At 40.4% G+C, this 20,235-nt stretch overlaps 2 protein-coding genes across 6 annotated transcripts; one reads left to right on the top strand and one right to left on the bottom strand.

Moving 5' to 3' along the window:
* Positions 1 to 664: 664 nt before the first annotated feature.
* Positions 665 to 10,318, bottom strand: LOC5505039 (collectin-12). Of its 3 annotated transcripts, none has more exons than XM_048730726.1 (7): positions 9,739 to 10,318; positions 6,762 to 6,871; positions 5,933 to 6,094; positions 5,082 to 5,147; positions 4,109 to 4,501; positions 1,413 to 1,488; positions 665 to 1,003 (listed from the first exon to the last, which is right to left on the bottom strand). In XM_048730726.1, the coding sequence occupies exons 1-7, from the start codon at positions 10,148 to 10,150 to the stop codon at positions 933 to 935; spliced, it is 1,290 nt and encodes a 429-aa protein (XP_048586683.1). In that variant the 5' UTR covers positions 10,151 to 10,318; the 3' UTR covers positions 665 to 932. The 3 variants fall into 3 exon arrangements, with proteins under 3 accessions (XP_048586683.1, XP_001625903.3, XP_048586682.1); XM_001625853.3 differs by having other exon boundaries at positions 665 to 1,488; positions 9,739 to 10,207; positions 10,239 to 10,318; XM_048730725.1 differs by having other exon boundaries at positions 665 to 1,488.
* A 5,343-nt stretch (positions 10,319 to 15,661) lies between these two features.
* LOC116621133 lies at positions 15,662 to 18,965 on the top strand. Of its 3 annotated transcripts, none has more exons than XM_048730724.1 (3): positions 15,662 to 16,202; positions 16,332 to 18,264; positions 18,752 to 18,965. In XM_048730724.1, the coding sequence occupies exons 2-3, from the start codon at positions 16,849 to 16,851 to the stop codon at positions 18,833 to 18,835; spliced, it is 1,500 nt and encodes a 499-aa protein (XP_048586681.1). In that variant the 5' UTR covers positions 15,662 to 16,202; positions 16,332 to 16,848; the 3' UTR covers positions 18,836 to 18,965. The 3 variants fall into 3 exon arrangements, 2 of the variants coding, with proteins under 2 accessions (XP_048586681.1, XP_032242994.2); XR_007312352.1 differs by having other exon boundaries at positions 15,664 to 16,202; positions 16,332 to 17,627; XM_032387103.2 differs by lacking the exon at positions 18,752 to 18,965 and having other exon boundaries at positions 15,664 to 16,202; positions 16,332 to 17,742.
* Positions 18,966 to 20,235: the final 1,270 nt, after the last annotated feature.

Here is a 20,235-nt window from a genome sequence, read left to right as displayed (position 1 = left end):
GAGCATGGTTATGAACGCGCCCCCGGGTCGTTCATTGGGGGCGGGATGTTGTGACGTTTTCCTGCGCGGTATGCCTGTGGCCCCTTCTCTACCTAGGGGCGCCCAGCAGCGGACGGGGAACGAGAAATGAGTTTGTTTTTAGAAGTCGGAGTATTTTTTTAAAATTATAGAATTATTTGTCGTTGAATTGCTGTAATTCCTTTGGATTTGGCACCCTGAATGTAAGTATACTTGTTTATTTATACATATATGTATTTACTGTGAATCCCTTAAATTGTGTTGTATGACCATTTTTGCAGTGAAATAATAGCCGGGTAAACTCGTGTGGAATAAATCTTGTGTTGTGAAAACAAGAAAGAATTTACTTTATATAGGTAGGTACATTACGATAAGCGGGTCCGTATCACTTCATATTAAGATTGTATTATTGTATTTTCTTTTTTTGAGGGGGGCCCAATGCTCATGTTGTTTTTTTCTCAGACGACTACAAATTCACTTATGCATATGATATGCACAGAAAAGACTACACATTTTCAAATTTTATTGATTTATATGCTGTTTTTTGTTTGCAGATAGTGGTAGTAGTTCCGTAGCAGCGGGTATAGTTCGGTATCACTCAAAAATTCTATCGTCTGGTAGGAGTTTTTTCATTTGAGAATCAATAAAAACTTATAAACAATTTTATTTATTATTTTATATTCTTGATTATTATTTTATATTCTTGAGTATTGACTAACATTGACTATACATTTACGCACTTTTATAAAGAAGCTACACTTATTATGATGGTATGTGATAGTGTTGTGCAAAGTTAGTGATCGTATACTTTCATGTCACAAAAAACGTAAAATAATTCAGGCACATATACAGGGTGGGTTTCTCGCGTATCCCCCCTATGCGACCAAAAAGGGTCATTCCTTATAAAGGTATATTCACATACTGTGCTTTTTCCTTATAATACCTTTGACGGCGCAGGTCTCCTCAGCCGATCCTGGTTTCGCGCCTGCAATTGTCGAAGGGCCTTAAAATAGGCCATTCCAGTTTAAAGCATGCGCGCGAACTCACCATGGGAACGTACCTCAACTACCGGCATGCAGCGCGCGCTTCGTTTGATGTAAGCTTAAAAAAGCGCGCGCTGCATTCTGGTAGTTGAGGTAGGTTTCTATGGTTATGCGCGCGCAAACTTATAGCTGGAATGGCATATTCAATGGAAGTATGTCAGCTGAATTTAATCAATAAAATAAGTGGGGCTACCAACAGCACTTAGTGGATGCATAACAAATGTCTGTGTCATCCTTATGGCGTTGTTCGTGGGCATTCTGTGTAGGCGATGTGGCATTCGAGATTTCCAGTTCTGCTAGAGTATCCTTCAGCATCTCCATAACACACGCACACGAAGACATTCAACCCATCAGATGTTTGCTTTGGACCCTGTTGGACGACATCAGCCCTGTTACTGCTGCAGCCAGCAACAAAGATCCTCTTGTCCTGTATTGATTAAAGAGAAACCAAAAACGATTTTTTCTATAATTAAACTTTGAGTCAAAGCCATAGACAGAGGTACAATCACTTCCGATGAGACTATGATCATATGACGCAGGGGCGTAGCCAGGGGGGTGGCCCAGGCCCCCCCCGTTTTAGCAGCCAAAAATACAGTAAATGTATGAGACATTATCTAAAATACAGGAGAAAATGCCTTGAAAGAGCCTTTTGGGCCCCCTTCTATTAAAAATCCTGGCTACGCCGCTGTGACAGACAAATAATGGAAGGCTGGAGGTTGATACGATGTACTCATTATACATAGGAAAATGCATGGAATTTAGGCGATGGGGTGATCTCTTCTGTCAAAGCTCCCAAAAAGAGAAATATGATGGAATAACAAAAGTGGGGAACAAAACATGGTATTAAAACCTCTTTTACCAGCTCTTCCTCCCTGTTATACAATGATCGGTCCCTAAATACACTTATTTCAATAAACGATGTCATTGCAAATGGCGAAAGGCAAATGAAATGTCAGTTCTAAGACTTTTAAGTTCTAAGGATCGAATTTCTAAGAATCGCTGCTTTGGGTATAATTATTTGTAAGAACTAATTATTATATGGCTACGATAGTGCGCGCGATGTGATTGGCTAATTGGTAGTCGTGACATTACCGTATTGCCCGTCTCTGAGGGCATTACGAATTTTCGTATTGCCCTACGAAAATTTTTAACAATCTTCTGTTTTTTGCAATTTTTTTCCACCTTCAATTTTGTGAGCTTTTATGTGCTGTTTTGTTCGGTTGCAAGAATTTCGCTGAAACAAAATCGACCAAAAAATCAAAGCCACCAAAAAAACAAGAAACAAACTGGTCTAAAAGTTGATAATGGGAGAGGACAAGCACTTGGAGTGAGTCGGGGTTTTATTATCCTGAAGAGACTGAAGAGGAAAATTTTGACAAGAAGAAAAACAAATGACGAGCCGGCGAGCGCCACCGATAGCCAAGAAATACAAAGTTTATAGCGGACAAACAAGCAAATGAATAAATAACAAGGGGTGTAAAGACCCAAAAAGGCTCTTTAAGATAAATACCACATGTTTTTTTTAATTTTTTCATTTTTAAATTCAATATTTTCAACAAGTCATAAAGCAGCACAAAGCGATTGGCCTTTCTTTTCAAACTTCTGACAGAAGTTTGTTCTCTACATACCGTGGAGTTTTCGAACTAAACAGTCCATTCATGCATTGAAGACAAACATCTGAGCTTTCTGTGTTATTATTTGGATCAACTTCACCTATATATAAAACCTGTTGCTTCCAAAAGGTGCAAATAGGAAGAAAATAGCCCGATAAGTCGTCCAATTACCAAATCACGGGTGATACAGAGTCGAAATCAACGATGAACGGTGCTCCGATGTCCATTCTTCTTTTTACATCTGAAGGGCTACTAAAACAACATATTTCTATCTTTTCACTCCATGGTCTGTTAAGTATGTTGTTGTCTTAGTTATAATGTTGTTAAATCTTTTCCCTTATTTACATTTTTAATTTGGCAGCGCGCGAGTGTTTCTTGTTTTCCCGCCTTTTTGAAATCGATCGATAAACTAGTCGATATTCGCGCAGAAGCGAAAGTTGATTTGTTTTCTCCAGTTTGATATTTCCCGGCATGACCTCACTCTCGGTTAGTAAGTAGTTACTAATCGCAAATTTTGCTGAAAGTGGGAATTGGTATGGTTATTTTTCGATAGCAGAATTGTCATTTGCCATTTGTCATATTGGCTGACAACATATATTGAAATAGGTTAAGGAGCGTTTGAATGGGATTTGTTGCACCCTTTAGTTTGCATAACGCTCGATTTTTCTGAGATGGGGAGCGAGGAAGACATGTCCGAACTGACAGAGAATACGTTTTCGCAAGCCGATTAGTTTCCTACGGATTTCGGTCTTGTCGAAAGATCCCTGGAACAACAAGCCATAATATTACGAGGACGATTCTAAGTGAAGAAGTTGAGAAGAGAAAGGCCGACAGGATTCCGGATAACACGAAAACCAACACGGTGCTGGCTTTTCCTATCTGGCCAGAGTGGGCAGAAGAGAGTAATTAGAACCAGAGCGGTGGCAGGTTCGGATAGTTTCGTAAGTTTCGATAGTATCAAAGGTGTTCGATTGTAGGGTTGATGAAGTAATGAGAGAGGATGTTTGTAAGGTTGATAAAGTCATAAAGAGCGAGGGCGAAAGTGGCAATAAACCCCTAAAATAAGAATTTTGAAAATTTGAAGTTTGTTATATTTATGGTCCAATAGATAGAAAAGTGTAAAGTTAAGTGCCAGCCATATGGTTGGGTTTTGATATTCAGCATGGAAGAGTGCAGGTAGTGAATTGATTTGATTGCTCATTATAAATGCACGGGATGTATACAAGCTTCCCCGGGATGTATCTACTATACACATCCCTTGCATTTATAATGAGTAAGTCAATTGAATTCATCAGCCCCGCTCTTCCCTGCTGAATATCAAAACCCTCCCCGGGCTCTTAGCTACTTGGCTATTAATGAGGTTTGTACGTGAAATAAAGCCCCACAGAAAACAATGGAAACCATGTCAATCATGAAATAAATATATATACATACCGATTCTTCTTTTACTGTTACGGAGGATTGCCCGGATACCCCGGGAGATGATGAGATGGTTGCAATCTTGAACTCGCACGCCGACAGGTCGCCGACTCCTTTTTCTCCTTTTGTTCCATTAAAACCTTGTATCCCTTGATCACCTTTAGCGCCCATGACGCCTTGATCACCCTTGTCACCCTTGACACCCGCTTCTCCCTTAGCTCCGCTGGCGCCAGTGTCACCTTTATCACCTTTCACCCCTGGAGCACCTGCCGTACCATTAGCACCGGTGTCACCTTTGTCGCCTTTAAGTCCTGGGTCGCCCTTGAGCCCTTTTGGACCTACTGGGCCTTCGCTACCATTAAACCCTCGCGGTCCTTGTGGACCTTCCATCTTGGCGATAGCCGCTACCTTGGAAAAGAGAAGGTGGATGTTTCTAAGATCAAATAAGATAGGCACTGGGGAGATTAAGCCCATCCACCAATATATTTTAAAGCCATATAAGTTCGACCCGCCAAGCAGTGTTTTTCAACTGATATTTTTGTAAAAATAGAGTGGTTTCAGATACTTAACTATACAATATTTGACCACTTAGCGACATAGACTCGAAGCAGTCGCCGCTGTGGCGATATAGTTAGAGTTTCTAAGGGCCTTGGCTGGCGTAAATTGGGATGGAGAATATTTCCTTTTTTTTAGTTTGACTATTGGTGTTTTTTTTTTTTTGAAAGTGGATGGAACTTGTGTTATTTACGTCAGCCTGTTTTGGTCATTTCATGACATAAATGTTGCGACAACACTTTTGTTCTCAAATAATATCCAATAGGTTGTCCGGTTGATGTCAGCGAAAGGCCTTCGCAGTTAGCGTAATGGGTAGAGTGGGCTGGATTGTCCTCCCCAGGCGCGCGCGGTCTGTTTTCACTAATTTCTCCAAATCTCTTGCGCTTGCTAGGCAGACCTGATTTCGGCTGGATTCTTGATACGGTCTTCTCACCTTTTCTGATAATGAACTGTTGATTTGTGATAGGGTACCACGTATGGCCGCATCAGTTGTACTCAACTGAAAACAGTAAACAAGGGTAGAAAGTTAGTTTAGTCCATGATATGATCGCTTTATACAAATCTAGCATGACAGAAGACCAATCACGCTGCCATTTATGCTTCCGCTGAATGCCGTTTCGCGCAAAGAATCAATTTCCCTCGGTTAATTCATGCAAATGACCAATGTATTTTGAATTAAATATCGTCAATAACGTATCAGATATCATTCCTAGATTGTTATGTTGAAGTCATTTTGCGAAAAAGCTGTTGTATTTTCAATTATAACCAATAACAAAGGAGTGGTTTATCGACATTCGTTAGAAAGACAACGATAAAAGCCATAAAAAGGGATCTCCCGGATAGGCGGTTCGCTACACCTTGCAATCTGTGAAACTTGCTTTGAAGCCCCATCTAAGCCAGACACCAACTAGTTTATTTTTAAGAGCCTCTTTCAAAGATTTCTTTGCTTTAAGTTATTCAACATGACTTTCAACATCTAAATGATCATCTAGAACAAAGATTTCTATATTTCAGTTACCAAACGCAATAAAAATTATCGCATAAGCTTTCTAAAGTTATCCGATAGAGATAGAGATTTTTTTCTTCTTATTTTCCCCTTTCCTTCGTTTTTTTATTGTTTGTATTTTTTCCCTCTTCTTCGTTTTTTTATTGTATTTTGTTTGTTTTTTTTTTCCCTCTTCCTCGTTTTTTTTTCTTCAGTACTTGGTAGTTTGCTGAGGATGCAATGGCGGCTATCAGAGACTCTTTAACCGCATCATTCGATCTTGATCTTGTAAGTCTCACCTGAATAAAGAGGACGTTGGTTGTATTTGTAGTGACGTTCACTCTCACTGCCAAGGAATCGAGTGCAGCCTGGAGTGTATTTAGCCCGTCATCGCTCATATTGCCCTGAAGCTTCCTTAATTCGTCCCTCAAAGACGCCGTGTTCTGTTCCACCATTGAAACCTGTGGCGAGCAAGGCATTAAGTTTAAAAAGCTTTCTTTCGCTAGGATGTAGTCAGGTGAATTTCTAGATCAACTCCTTGTAATGAAGTGAAGTTCACTCGATAAAAGTCTTAGGGGTACACTAAATGAAAAATTATCGTATCTTCATTGATGTTGTTATTATTATATATTATTGTTATTATGTTGTTTTTTAAGCTGTTTAAAAAAATAGCTTAGACATCGCCTTTTGTGTTTTTCACTCGATAAAAGTCGAAGGGGTTTGGGGTACACTTAATGAAAATTATCGTATCTTCATGGATGGTATTATAGAGGCTGTTGTTGTCCTTGTTGTTGCATTGCTGTTTTTCCTTTTCTTTTGATAAATGCTTTTGCAAACATAGTCCCTTGTGGCTGTTCGTTCACACCCAGTTCAACCACAACTGGCGTCTTTTCGTCCACATATAGCTTTTACAAAACTATACCCTTATCTAAAAAGTGTGCTGTTTCATTTGTTCCGATACTTGTAACAAATCTTAGCCGCTAGCGCTAGAATCTCGAACAGGCCATGTCCTGTCATATAGACATTTAAATAGTCTAAAAACAGATCACCGCTTAACGCAATTGCTAGCGCCGCGGCGTTTATTCAAGTAAGAACGGTATCAATGGTTACTAACGCGCCTGCGCGTACCAACATAGCCTCAGTCTGTGTCAAGTTCTTTTTCAGCGTCTCGATATCTCTGACCAGAGGTTCCAAGGAAATCGATTCACCTGTTCTAACGAGTTGTGAGTTTGTGTCCCCTGAAAAATAATGTGGATATTGTTAATAATTACTGGGATACCTGTGGTAGCCCAGTCATAAAATGCAACTGTATTTTTTTTTTCGTGGTCCCGAGAAATCTGCAATGTTGCGCAATGCCCTGAAAGCCCATTCGCCACTGAGTGTATATGTTCTTTAGTGTACACACTATGATTTTACCGAGACCCCTTACACGAAGTATATCTGCCTATGACGTCATCGCAATTCACTAAAAGGCAAGCTTAAGTAGTCACCATCTTGGAATTTAGAATTTCACAACGATTTATGTTTTTGTGTTGAATCAAGCCCCAATTGGCGATTTTATTGCTCCATAGCTTTACTTTCTATCAAGTTATTGTGGAAAGTCGTGCTCAATTGGATTGATTACGCCATATTTCGTTATGTTTTTACATTTGCAACGCGTATAGAACCGTAGCTCTAGAAGAAACATTTGCTGACTACTTTAAGTCAGTTACAGACAGCTTCAATACCTAACCTTGTGTGATCTGAATATAAAAGAATGAACCAAAGGTATTTAAATAAAGTTATCTGAGTCAATTATGAAAACTAGTTTTAATTTTGATTTTAAAACGCTATGGTGTTATGAATAAGCTACTTGGCCGCTAGAGCTTTTATGCTTCCTTTAGATAAGTTTTGTTTACTTCCCAAAATAACTTTATCCCTCATTGAATGTCATTAAATTTTTATGGAACAATTTCAATAAACAACTAGAGAATTGTGTTGTCTTTCTAGTGTTGTTGATATTGATCCTTGAAAAAATATATAAGCTTATGTACATTCTTTTTTTAAAGAACGTCTGCATGCGCATCAGGACTAAAAAAGTAATATTTTTCTGATATCTGAGCCTCGGCATGTTCTTAAAATTTTGTGAAATCTCATGCTTGACGTTCTTATAAAAAAGGTTCTTATAAAAAAAAGAGTGTATTAATCATGTCTGACAATTATATTGCTTTCTCATTTGACTTCAAAATTTGTTTGTTTAAACAATATGAAAGCATAAATAGAAATTGTTGTTTACTTTGCACATATATAAATGAAATGATCAATGTCATTAACAAAGGAAACAATTATAGGGTGTAACAGCAAATGTACACCTAAGTGATAGCACATTGTGGGTGGTCAAAGCAATTTTTAAGATTTAGCAATTTCCAAACACATTTCCAGTTTTCCTAAATTTTATTTCAGTGCTAACTCCGCTGTGGATTTCCTTTCTCTCTCTCTCTCTCTCTCTCTCTCTCTCTCTCTCTCTCTCTCTCTCTCTCTCTCTCTCTCTCTCTCTCTCTCTCTCTCTCTCTCTCTCTCTCTCTCTCTCTCTCTCTCTCTCTCTATGCTGGTGTGTGCCCTCTACATACCTAAGGGATGGTATATGGTAGAATTTTACACAATAGGACAATAACCCTGTCTACTTTCATGGATACCCCCCTCCCTCAACCTGGAGAGATGATGCTTCTTACCTTTCTTGCCCGAATCAGTGTTGTGATATGGCATTTACAATAAAACTCAAGTTTATACATACATTTTTATCATATTCAAAGGTCACAACACAGGGGCCCAAACAAATTGCAGATGCACATTTAATCCCTCAGGTATCCTAGTCAACCCTGCGCGCAGGGTCTAGTTTCCATAAGAGACGTTCTCCAGATTTCCAAGAAGTAAAAAAAGCCCCTTTTTAACACACACACTGCATTTTGGCCATTTGGGGTAAAACTCCCTTGCAAATCCACCCATCTCTGGCGAAAAAAAACGAAAGTAAACACATCTCGCAAATAGCAACGAAAAAGTTATGACCCGCAAAATACTGCGCATCTGTAATATATAAGCTTATCTGTCATATATAAGCTTATGTACATTCTTTTTTGTATTTCGAAATGCACTGCTACACTGAATACGCCTACGTAAAAGTATTATTGTTCAAGAATTTTCTTTCCGACTGACTTTTTTCGTCTGTATTAAGACGGACTGCTCCACGCAATAAGTGTGGATCAATGACAAGAATAACTGTAATAAGGGTTGAATGTCTAACTTTTTTTAGCAACAAGCAACCAATGGAAACTACACACGAAATCGCGTCAATTATATTTAAAGTCGAAAATTTAGTTAAAGAAGGCCAATCACGCCGACATTTTATGCTCTCGCATAATTCCGTCTCAAATGTATTTCCATCGGCTAGTTCAAGCAGTAACTGAAAAACTTTCAATCAAATATCAATAAAGGATCTAACCTAATCGTGGATGGTTATTTTTATAGTTTTCTTGCAAATGAACTTCTGTATTTTCAACTGTAAGCAATAACAGCTAGGATTGGTTGATCGACATTCTTTAAATTTTTTGAAAGTAAATGAACCTGCGTTCTTATTTTTGTGTATCATTGAATTTCGAATAACATTTAGAGTTTAGCTGTTTTGCCTAGGGAGCCTGATAGCAAGAAGCGACAAACAAAAACGTGTTACGTAACAAGATGCCAGCAACAAGGAAATTGTCACTCCCTACTAAAATTATCACTCCCTACTAAATCGTTTATGATATCATGAAAGTTGATTTTTGTCCCGTTCTCCTTTTTCGTGGAATTTAAAAACAGTTAGTTGAATGTTAATGATAATTCGCTCAAATGATCTTATTCTTTCGCGGCGTCAAAGTAAGAACCTTTTATATACTTCACGATATGCAAGCGATATATTTAAAGCACTTCTTGACAAGGAAAATGGATTTTTCGAGGCCCTAGATACTATGATTAGAGTTATGACAACTTTTCCTGTTTATTTGGAAAAACATTTAACCTAATACAACTAATAACGCGAGTCATAAGTGATGTTAATCTTTCGATGCGGAAATCTTGAGAGCAGACTTACCGTTATTCTCACACAAACAGCTCGGTCCAAGCTTTCCTAACACGATCATAACCACCAACACGAGGGCTACCAAAGACACCCCTAAGATCAGAACCAGAATGATCTTTCCGGGACACCATTCACTATTGATCGTATACTCATCGTCATCAGCTTTGTCTAATGGCCTCTTGATCGAAGAAGGCTCGTAAACTTGGTTTGTTCTCTGCCTTGGGCCAGTCCGCCTTGCCAACTCCTTCGCCAGTTTCCCAGGGTCTTCATAATGATGTGTAAAGTCTGCTTCGGTGTTCTCGTACGCCGGGTTTGTCACTCCACGAGATGGAGTTGGAGGTCCTTCATCTGAGATTCCATCAATAGCGTATGGACTGAATGCCCGATTCGGCACTTGCTGAATGGAATTTGTGCGATTGTACATTTTGGAATAATGCCAACGCCTAAATACTTTACTATGTTTGGCGCTTTACAGAGGCACTAAGACTATTTCCGAAGCATGTCTCTGACGCCGTGAGTTTTGAGGCTCTTTGGAGGAATTTTGTTTTACGTGGTTCGATGTTTTTTTGCCTGGTTCATTGAACACAAGAAAGTGTTAATGCGTCACAATAAATTACGAACCCCAGGCTGTTAAACATTCAAAACAACAACCAAAATATAAATAACAAAATAATAAACAATAAAACAATAAAAAATGGACATTGCATCCCATACTAAATATCGTGTTTTCTTTTTTTCTAATTTGATTCGACTTTGTCCTTGAAGTTGTTTTTAAAAAACGTCTAGAGCCCAATTATCATTTCATCGGGGAATGCGCTTAGTTAGATTCCTGCATATCATAAATGTACCTTGGGTTTTATATATCAATTTTCATTCTTTTATTCAAATTTTCGACCTTCATAGTGCCGTTTCCCATGCCACGGTATCTATGTACTCAACCTATGAAAGGAGACTGTTGGTGTGGTACGTATTATGGTTCCATGTCTCGTATTTTCTAGGCCTTATTTTGTCGTCATGGGCCATTAGTCGCAATCAAGTTGTAAGGCGCTTGAGGGGTAGAATGTTTGCACTGTTATTAACACGAATATTTCAATGAGCGGTGCAGTGCTCAGTTTGTGCTTTCCTGTTGACTGGTTGTATTTGCTATTATGAGATGAAATATGGTGCAGACAAAATCAGACAAAACTGACCAAGCTGATCATTATCCATCACCATTTTGCCGCCAATTTAATTATCTTTCGATTTTGTTTATAGTCTCGCTAATAGTTTTTATTCCAATTTGAGAGATGTACCTCATCTAATATCAAATGATTTTAGGATTTTGCATTCTTTTATACAAGAAGCCAATTTAAGGATTGAAAAGGCCCCGTAAGTAGATTGCTCCACCTACTTTTTCTTCTCCACACACAATACTTTTATCTATTACTATTACCTTTTTACTTTTATTAAATGACTGACCATTCTTTTTAGGGAGGAGCAGGATTACTAGAAAAACAAATAAACGAGCTTACCCATAATTTAAGAAAAAAAAATCGTGCAGTGGGAAAGCAAAGAAAAATCAACATGGCCGGTCACGAAATAAGTATCCTGCACAAACACACCCACGAAAAAAAACCTTCCGACACCAACAGAAACCTTCATAAACCCATCACGTTATCATCATGTTTTGTTATTTTTTTCTGGTAGATTTTTTGTATCTACCAGGAAGGATGGAGGAGGGATTATGATGGCGATGATAATGATTTTTTAATTGGGATGTGAATGGGGAAGGATAGAGGGAATTAGGGACATTGGCGTAACGAAAGCGTCTCGATATTTAGCCTGGCTAGTGCGACATCATAAGTGACACCTACAAAACCGTATAGCCAAAATTTAGAGCGGGGAAGGGGGGCGGGGCTGTTGAGGTTTGTTCGTTTACGTATTTAATGGACCATTCACTATTAGGTAGCTGGTCCTAGCTCGTAGTGGTACTCAATTGTTTCTTAATTAGAGCGGACTATCAAGTCGAGTGTAGGTGTGTTTCGAATTACAGAATCCCCCCCCCCCCTGTCTAAGGTCCTGCACTAGGGATTATAATGCGCAATGCCCGTTGCTGAACATGCTCTATGAAATATATATAGGATGGCAGGCTATCGAAAACTGGGGCAGTGTATTCTAAGACAAATCTCACGAAGAACAGCATAATGTCCTCTACGGACACTCCACACTTCCTTGGGGCTCTCAAGGCGAAGAACCTGTAAGCTAGGCTTTATTGACTACTTAGCAAACGTACGCGTAACAAGTCAAGTCGTATAGAAATATATTAGCGGAGCCAGCGCGGAGCTCCATAGGTATAGAAATATGGTATAACTACGCGACTTGGTTTTGTGGTCATTGCGCGGGTACCCGGTGGTGTCACTCGCCAGTCAGTCATCCGCGCAACTCCCAGGCCTCACTCGGCCCCGTAATGGCGGCTAAATACAAGCACGGAGCTAAAGTTCTTGTCATTTCTTTTTGCCTCAAATTTTGTGACTTAAGGATAAAGTCAACTAGAGGAGATCTACTAACATTCATTCACGCCAAGATTTATTAAGGATATGTCTGGTTTTAGCTAGTAAATTTAAGTAAGTAATAGTTCACATTAAAAAGCGAACACAGCCACAAGAAAGCGACAAAAACAATGCAAGGTGAGTTTCGGACGACGATTTGTATTGTCTATTGAGGATATGACAGTTATTGGGCTTTTTGTTGTCCTTTTTGTTTGCTTTGAGAATGCGAGTACTTAAGTTAGTAATCAAATTATTTGAGCATAACACCTTTTGTTTTGACATTCATTGTTCTATCTATGTATTTGATTTTGTTGAAATATTTCATAAAGGCTAACCAATATCATGTTGCATTTGTCATATACTGGTAAAAAAGACCGCTCTTGTCTTTATATCCTGGGCTCTTAATCCAAGGAAGTACATATCCTTAGAAGATACAGCAACTTTTTCAACTTAAGCTTACAAGAGAGATTTTCCTTACCGAGGATGATGATGAAACAAAATTCAACCCCTATTGCCAATATGTATTGTTATTGTCTGCATCTTACATCTCATGTGTTTATTAATTTTTTTTTCAAATATTTGTGGAAATTAGTCAGATTATAAATGTCTTGATGAAAAGATTGTTTTGAAAGAACTGTCACTCTTTTATGAACCAGGGACTACCTGAGGGCCAAGATGAATGCTAAAGACTGGAAGACATGAGAATTGAAAACCATGTCTTGAAAGATAACAGTAGGGAGTTCTTATTCATTTGATACCCCCACACACATGGTCCCAGGAAAGGGTGTTGGATTAGACTTTTTAAAAATTTTGTTTCCAAGTTAAGAGTCAAAAACAGTCAATAGCACCACCCCTCTTGATATATTCTGGTTAAAAAAACCCACATTAACCCCTGACTTCCCCAGGACCATAAGGGAGGGGGCTCAAATGAGTAGGGCATTACTATGTGATTCAGCAGTACAGACTCAATAGGTTTTTTTAGAATAAGATACTTATATTATATAAACCTCAAAACATAACTTTGCTTTTTAGATAGATGGATGGATGGATGGATGGATGGATGGATGGATGGATGGATGGATGGATGGATGGATGGATGGATGGATGGATGGATGGATGGATGGATGGATGGATGGATGGATGGATGGATGGATGGATGGATGGATGGATGGATGGATGGATGGATGGATGGATGGATGGATGGATGGATGGATGGATGGATGGATGGATGGATGGATGGATGGATGGATGGATGGATGGATGGATGGATGGATGGATGGATGGATGGATGGATGGATGGATGGATGGATGGATGGATGGATGGATGGATGGATGGATGGATGGATGGATGGATGGATGGATGGATGGATGGATGGATGGATGGATGGATGGATGGATGGATGGATGGATGGATGGATGGATGGATGGATGGATGGATGGATGGATGGATGGATGGATGGATGGATGGATGGATGGATGGATGGATGGATGGATGGATGGATGGATGGATGGATGGATGGATGGATGGATGGATGGATGGATGGATGGATGGATGGATGGATGGATGGATGGATGGATGGATGGATGGATGGATGGATGGATGGATGGATGGATGGATGGATGGATGGATGGATGGATGGATGGATGGATGGATGGATGGATGGATGGATGGATGGATGGATGGATGGATGGATGGATGGATGGATGGATGGATGGATGGATGGATGGATGGATGGATGGATGGATGGATGGATGGATGGATGGATGGATGGATGGATGGATGGATGGATGGATGGATGGATGGATGGATGGATGGATGGATGGATGGATGGATGGATGGATGGATGGATGGATGGATGGATGGATGGATGGATGGATGGATGGATGGATGGATGGATGGATGGATGGATGGATGGATGGATGGATGGATGGATGGATGGATGGATGGATGGATGGATGGATGGATGGATGGATGGATAGATAGATAGATATTTTTTTTATGATAGATAGTTTATTGTACCACTTGCAGATTAATCTGAAATACCCTGTGTCTGTGCACACGGAATATAAATACTAACTTACATAAAATACAAATAATTACATGACTTTGAGAAATTCCACAAATTTAACAGTGACAAAGTCCGCCAGCCTGTTAGTGTTGCAAAGGGTGGGTACGATCTTTCTATCTGCTCTTAAATTATATTGGTGTAGTGGCTTTGTGGTTCTCGGCGAGGCAATCTGATGTAATGGATTGTCCCTACGTAAGCTTCTCATAAACTCTTTGCAGAGTTCGGCTCTTCTGTCCTTTAAAGATCTGATGCCGGCCTTCATCATAATAAATCTGAAACGAAAACAGTTTTCTATTAACCTAAAGATAATGGGAATGGGGATATTTTAGGAAAGTACTGAATATAATTATCACATTATTGTTATTATATTTTCTTTTCAAACATTTAAAGAAGAGTCATATTTCTTTCTTTTCCTTTTCCCTGTTGACTATTTTTATGCAATTGACGCTCTTTGCTATTTCCCTCTTCACCAAAAATAAATTAATGAACAGATTTGATTTTTAAATTAGAAATTTTCATTTAGTACTTTCACTTAATTATATCTTCTTTTTAGGATTTTCTTTCCAAGTCTCTTTTCCATTACATTTATTTTAAAGGTTTAGATTTATTTCATTGGAATGGTTGGATCCAGGGTTTCTAAAAACACCAAAAATATAATGCATTACTGGATGTATATTTGTAGATATTAATTCCCATGGGGATGGAAAATCACCACTTAAAATGGTACATTAAAACTTCAGTATTGCATCTTATCTAAAATTGTGTCTGACACTATATTCTATCTTTAAAATCCTGTTTCATCCATTACTTGTTCTTCACAAAGACAAAGCTTGTCAGAATGTAGCTTTACAAATGTACATTAATGGAACTTTTATTAAGGGGAAGGGTGTTTTAGGGCAAGATACTTAAACTTTATAACACTAGCAACAACCTGTTCTTTTTCAATAATCGAATTCTGTTCACATAGCTTGGATAGCATAGACATGGTCCTTTAGAGGCCTGTGGTGGTGAAAGGGTTAAGATAATGGAAAAGGGGAAATGTCAAGAAATGCTAAAATTATTTTCATTACTGTTATATTTTTTTCAACAAACTTTTCAAGTTGAGTCAATTCCCTTTATATCTCCTCTCCCTTCGACTATTTTTTAGTCAATTGATATTCTTTGCTTCCTCTCTACCCCAAACATAGATCAATGAAAGGGTTTGGTTTGAAATTAGAAGTTAGCGTTTTAGCACTGTCAGTGATGCCTTTAGATGTTTTACCCCCCTTTGGGCACCTAGCTTAAAGGGATTAATTGCTCAAGCCAGCATATTGTATTTCAGTTATCTCTAGTCTTGATTGCTAGCACACGTTCACAGCTTCACGCTATAATTCTTTGTTCTTTTCAACGTTTATATATCAAGCTCATATTGTTTTTTCCACTGTTACGATGCCGCGAGAAAAGAAATGTCCAGGCTGCAAGAAGCCAGTAAATGATCATGATTTTGGCGTGCCAGGGAAACATTGTGACGGTCCTGGGGGCGTTCCCGAAATTCGGGGCAATTCTACTACACGGAACGACGAACTGTTGAATTCGCTCGCCGCCGCTGTTCAAACTCTCACGGCCGAGGTTCAAAGTTTGAAGGCCGATCATGCTAGCAGTCGTCAGTCCCATTCCTTGCCGCCCTCCGACGTTGCTTCGTCGTCGCGATCTTCTAAAGATGTATCGCCGCGCCGTGCGACGACGGTTACTTTGCCCGAGCTTAGAGCCATGGATGACTTGGCCGACGCGGCGGATCGACGTGTGGCTCATGTTCTGCCCATTGCATCCAGTGAGTCCGATGAGGAAGCTGATATGGGTGCGCTGGCTTCCTCTCCGTTACGGAAGCCAAATAAAGCTGGTAAGTTGAAGTCTGGCAAGGAAGACCGTCCAACTTCAGAAGTTGTAGTTAAACAGTTGTGGCCGCAACGTTTTCTTTCCTTGACTCGTGCTAGTCAGGAGATAACTTACGAACGTCTTACCATGGCAGAATTCGTGGCGGGGTATGCACAGATTCTACAATTACGAGAGATCAGTTCGTTCGAGCGCGCCGAACGACACAAACATTTGGTAACGCTGATGTACCACGCACAGCTATACGAATGGGAGGCGGTGCTTGCCTTCCATGGAGCGGTTTTGCTTGAAATCGAACGTGGCTTATTGAAGTGGGGTGATTCCTTTTCCCACCTCGAAAGCAGAACCCTCCATGGTCAGCTACTTTCACCGCCGAAAAAGCAGTCTTACAGTTCAGGGCCGACATTGTTTTGTAGAGATTATCAACGCGAGAAGTGCATTCATACCAAGGATCATTATGGTTACGTCCGAGGCGAACGTAAATGGGTAAAACATATTTGTGCGGCTTGTTGGGTACAATCGAGAAAACAGGAATCGCATAGAGAGGATTCATCTGATTGTCCGCTTTCAGGGGAATCAAAAAACTGATAAACTTCGCCCTTGGTCAAGACATTGGGGGCGTTCCTTCCGTTACTGTTGCTTCATTTCCGGATATGTCGTTTTGTGCTTTGAATGCTGATGCTTGCTCCCAGCCGCTAAAGGCTGCAGTTCCTGACTGTCGTGGCTTTTCCACGGGCGCTGATTATATTCATGATGTGTGTTTTCCTCAGCCGGTGGAGGCTGGTGTTTTAGACTGTCGTGGTTTTTCCACGGCCTTTCCTCGTGACTCTCAGCAGGCGAATGATTTTTATTTGTACGCACATGAGTTAGTTTTTCGTTCTGGTCGCCCGAACTTTGTGGTTTCTCGCCTGCCCGTTCCAAGTTCCCTAAAGATCAATACTTGGAGGACTTTGTTGTATGATTATGACGACCAAATGATTTGTGATTTCCTGGAGTTTGGTTGGCCGGTGGGTTTCACTGGCGATACTGTTCCTATTTTTGATGCTCGCACTCACCGGGGTGCGCTCAATTTTGCGACTCAAGTTTCAGAGCATTTACAACGTGAAGTCTCGCTTGGTCGTGTCGCTGGGCCGTTTACGGATCCTCCCTTCGGGGGTGGATTTGTTACTTCACCGTTGAACACGGTTCCCAAGCGAGATTCTGAAGAACGTAGGGTAATTGTGGACTTGAGCTGGCCTAAGGGCGGTTCAGTAAATGATGGTATTCCGTGTGATAGTTTTCTGGGAGATCCGTTCGTGACTTGTTATCCCACTATAGATGACATTGTGGAAGCGATCGTGCAGTTTGGCCCGGGTTGTTTTCTCTATAAGAGGGATCTGCGGCAGGCGTATAGGCAGTTTCCTGTGGATCCCGGCGATTACCGTTTACTTGGGTATATTTGGAATGGACATTATTACTTTGACACTGTTTTAACTATGGGGTTACGCTCTGCTGCTCAGGCATGTCAGCGCGCCACCTCAGCGGTAGCTTGGATTCATCGACAGCAAGGAAAAGTTTTATTTAATTATTTGGATGATTTCATTGGGGTTTCTGAGGCTAGCTCTGCGACTTCCGATTTTGAGCAGTTGGGGACTCTTCTCTCCTCTCTGGGACTGATCGAATCTGTTTCCAAAGCTTGTCCGCCTTCATCGCTCATGCTGTGTTTGGGAGTGATGGTAGACACGAATTCATTTACGTTGTCAGTTAGTCCTGAGCGGCTAGCGGAGTTAGAGCTTCTCTTACATGATTGGAGGAACCGCAAAACTGCTCGCAAACGGGAGTTACAATCCCTAGTTGGCAAACTTGTGTTTGTTTCAAAGTGTGTTCGTCGGAGTCGGGTGTTTATCTCGCGCTTATTAAGTCTGCTACGAACAGTTCAATACAATCATCTTCACGTTAATTTAACCGCGGAATTTCGCAAGGATATTATTTGGTGGTGTCATTTCCTGCGGGAATACAACGGAGTATCTATGATTAAAACTACCTCTTGGAGTTCTCCGGGGGAAGTTTTTTCTACAGACGCTTGCCTGGTTGGTTGTGGAGGCGTTTGTGACAATGAATATTTCCACGCTTCATTTCCGGATGTGGTTGTTGCTCAGTTCCTCGATATAAATTGTTTGGAACTTCTCACTATTGTGGTGGCGCTTAAGTTGTGGGGTCAACGGTGGACGGGACTCCGTTTAACCGTGCGCTGTGACAATCAGGTTGCTGTCACGGTATTGAATTCTGGTAGAACTCGCCATCCCTTCCTGAATTCCTGTCTTCGCGAGATTTGTTATTTGTCAGCGAGTTATGATTTTGAGATCAGAGCGGTTCACCTACCGTCTGTGTTGAATTGTGATTCAGATTTGCTTTCAAGATGGGGCTCCGTTGCCTCCACTGTTAAGGAACGATTCCTGGAGAGCGCTCGTTGCGCCAATCGTAGGGGTGTTACAATCTCATCGGACCATTTCACATTCACGACTCCTTGGTAATTCGCCTTCCAGTCGTAACTTATTCGCTCGCTCTTTCTTGCAGATTCCTCGGCTTTGGCCTCTCTGCAAAAGGATCTACGACAGACATTACAAGCTGCTTATAGCACAGGGACATATAGTAATTTAAAGACTCAATTTAAGGCCTTTTTTCTATTTTGCTTATATTTTGACTTGACTCCATTACCAGCAGACATAGATACGGTCTGTCTTTATGTACAGTTTTTAAGTCGTTCGATTGCACCACCTTCGATTCGTAATTATTTAAGTGGGGTCAAGTGGGGTCATCTTTTCGCCGGTTATGACTATGCATTTACTAAGGATTTTAGTTTATCCCTAGCCCTGCGGGGAGTTTCCCGTAGGATACCACATGTACCTCAGAGGGCTCCACCGGTAACTCCTAGCCTTTTATTGCTAGTTGCGCGAACAGTAGATTTTCAACATGATGCTAACTCTTCTACATTGTATTGCGCATTTTTCTTTGCATTTTTTCTTATGGCGCGTATAGCTAATATCGTACCGCTTTCTATTAAGGCATTTTATCCTACCCGCAATCTCACACGGGGTGATGTTTTGTGTAACGAACACGGGCTTATCGTCACGTTTAAGCATACAAAAACTATTCAGTTCGGTCAGCGTCGATTACACATTCCTCTGTTACGTATTCCAGGCTCGTTATTATGTCCGGTCGCTGCCTATAACAACATGATTCGCCTGGTACCCGCTTCTGCACGCAAACCGCTGTTTTTATTGCTTGGTCATTCAGGCCCGTTTGCTTTGACGAAGTCCCGTTTTGTTACCGAATTTCGTCTGGCGCTTTGCTCAGTGGGGGTTGCTCATGCTGACTCATATCGGGGTCACTCATTTCGACGCGGCTGTGCCTCTTGGGCGTTTAACCACGGAGTACCAGGGGAATTGATACAGTTGTATGGTGATTGGGCTAGTGACTCTTACAAATTGTATTTAGAATTTAGTAATCAATCAAAATTGGCGCTTGCTTCCCAGCTACGTGCTTCCATTCAGGCCAGTAGTTAGGCCTTCTGCACTGTTTTGTTGTTTGGCCGGTGGTTTGGTGGCAGAGAGGTTTATTATTATTATTTTAGTTTTTCATTTAACAGTTTGTAGTGATTTTATAATAAACTTCTCTTATGCCAAACACAAAACAGTGTCAGTGGTTTATGTTGGGTTGAGGAATTTACCCCCCTTTGGGCACCTAGCTTAAAGGGATTAATTGCTCAAGCCAGCATATTGTATTTCAGTTATCTCTAGTCTTGATTGCTAGCACACGTTCACAGCTTCACGCTATAATTCTTTGTTCTTTTCAACGTTTATATATCAAGCTCATATTTTTCCCGCCCTCCCACCCTGGGCTTTGTGTGAAGGGTGGCAGAGAGGTTTATTATTATTATTTTAGTTTTTCATTTATCAGTTTGTAGTGATTTTATAATAAACTTCTCTTATGCCAAACACAAAACAGTGTCAGTGGTTTATGTTGGGTTGAGGAATTTTTTTAGGATTTGCTTCCAAAAT

The sequence above is a fragment of the Nematostella vectensis genome, chromosome 7, assembly GCF_932526225.1.
Source record: "Nematostella vectensis chromosome 7, jaNemVect1.1, whole genome shotgun sequence".
Lineage (NCBI taxonomy): Eukaryota > Metazoa > Cnidaria > Anthozoa > Actiniaria > Edwardsiidae > Nematostella > Nematostella vectensis.
The sequence above is the reverse complement of the archived record's forward strand: the minus strand, read 5'-3'. Positions and strand labels throughout refer to the sequence as shown.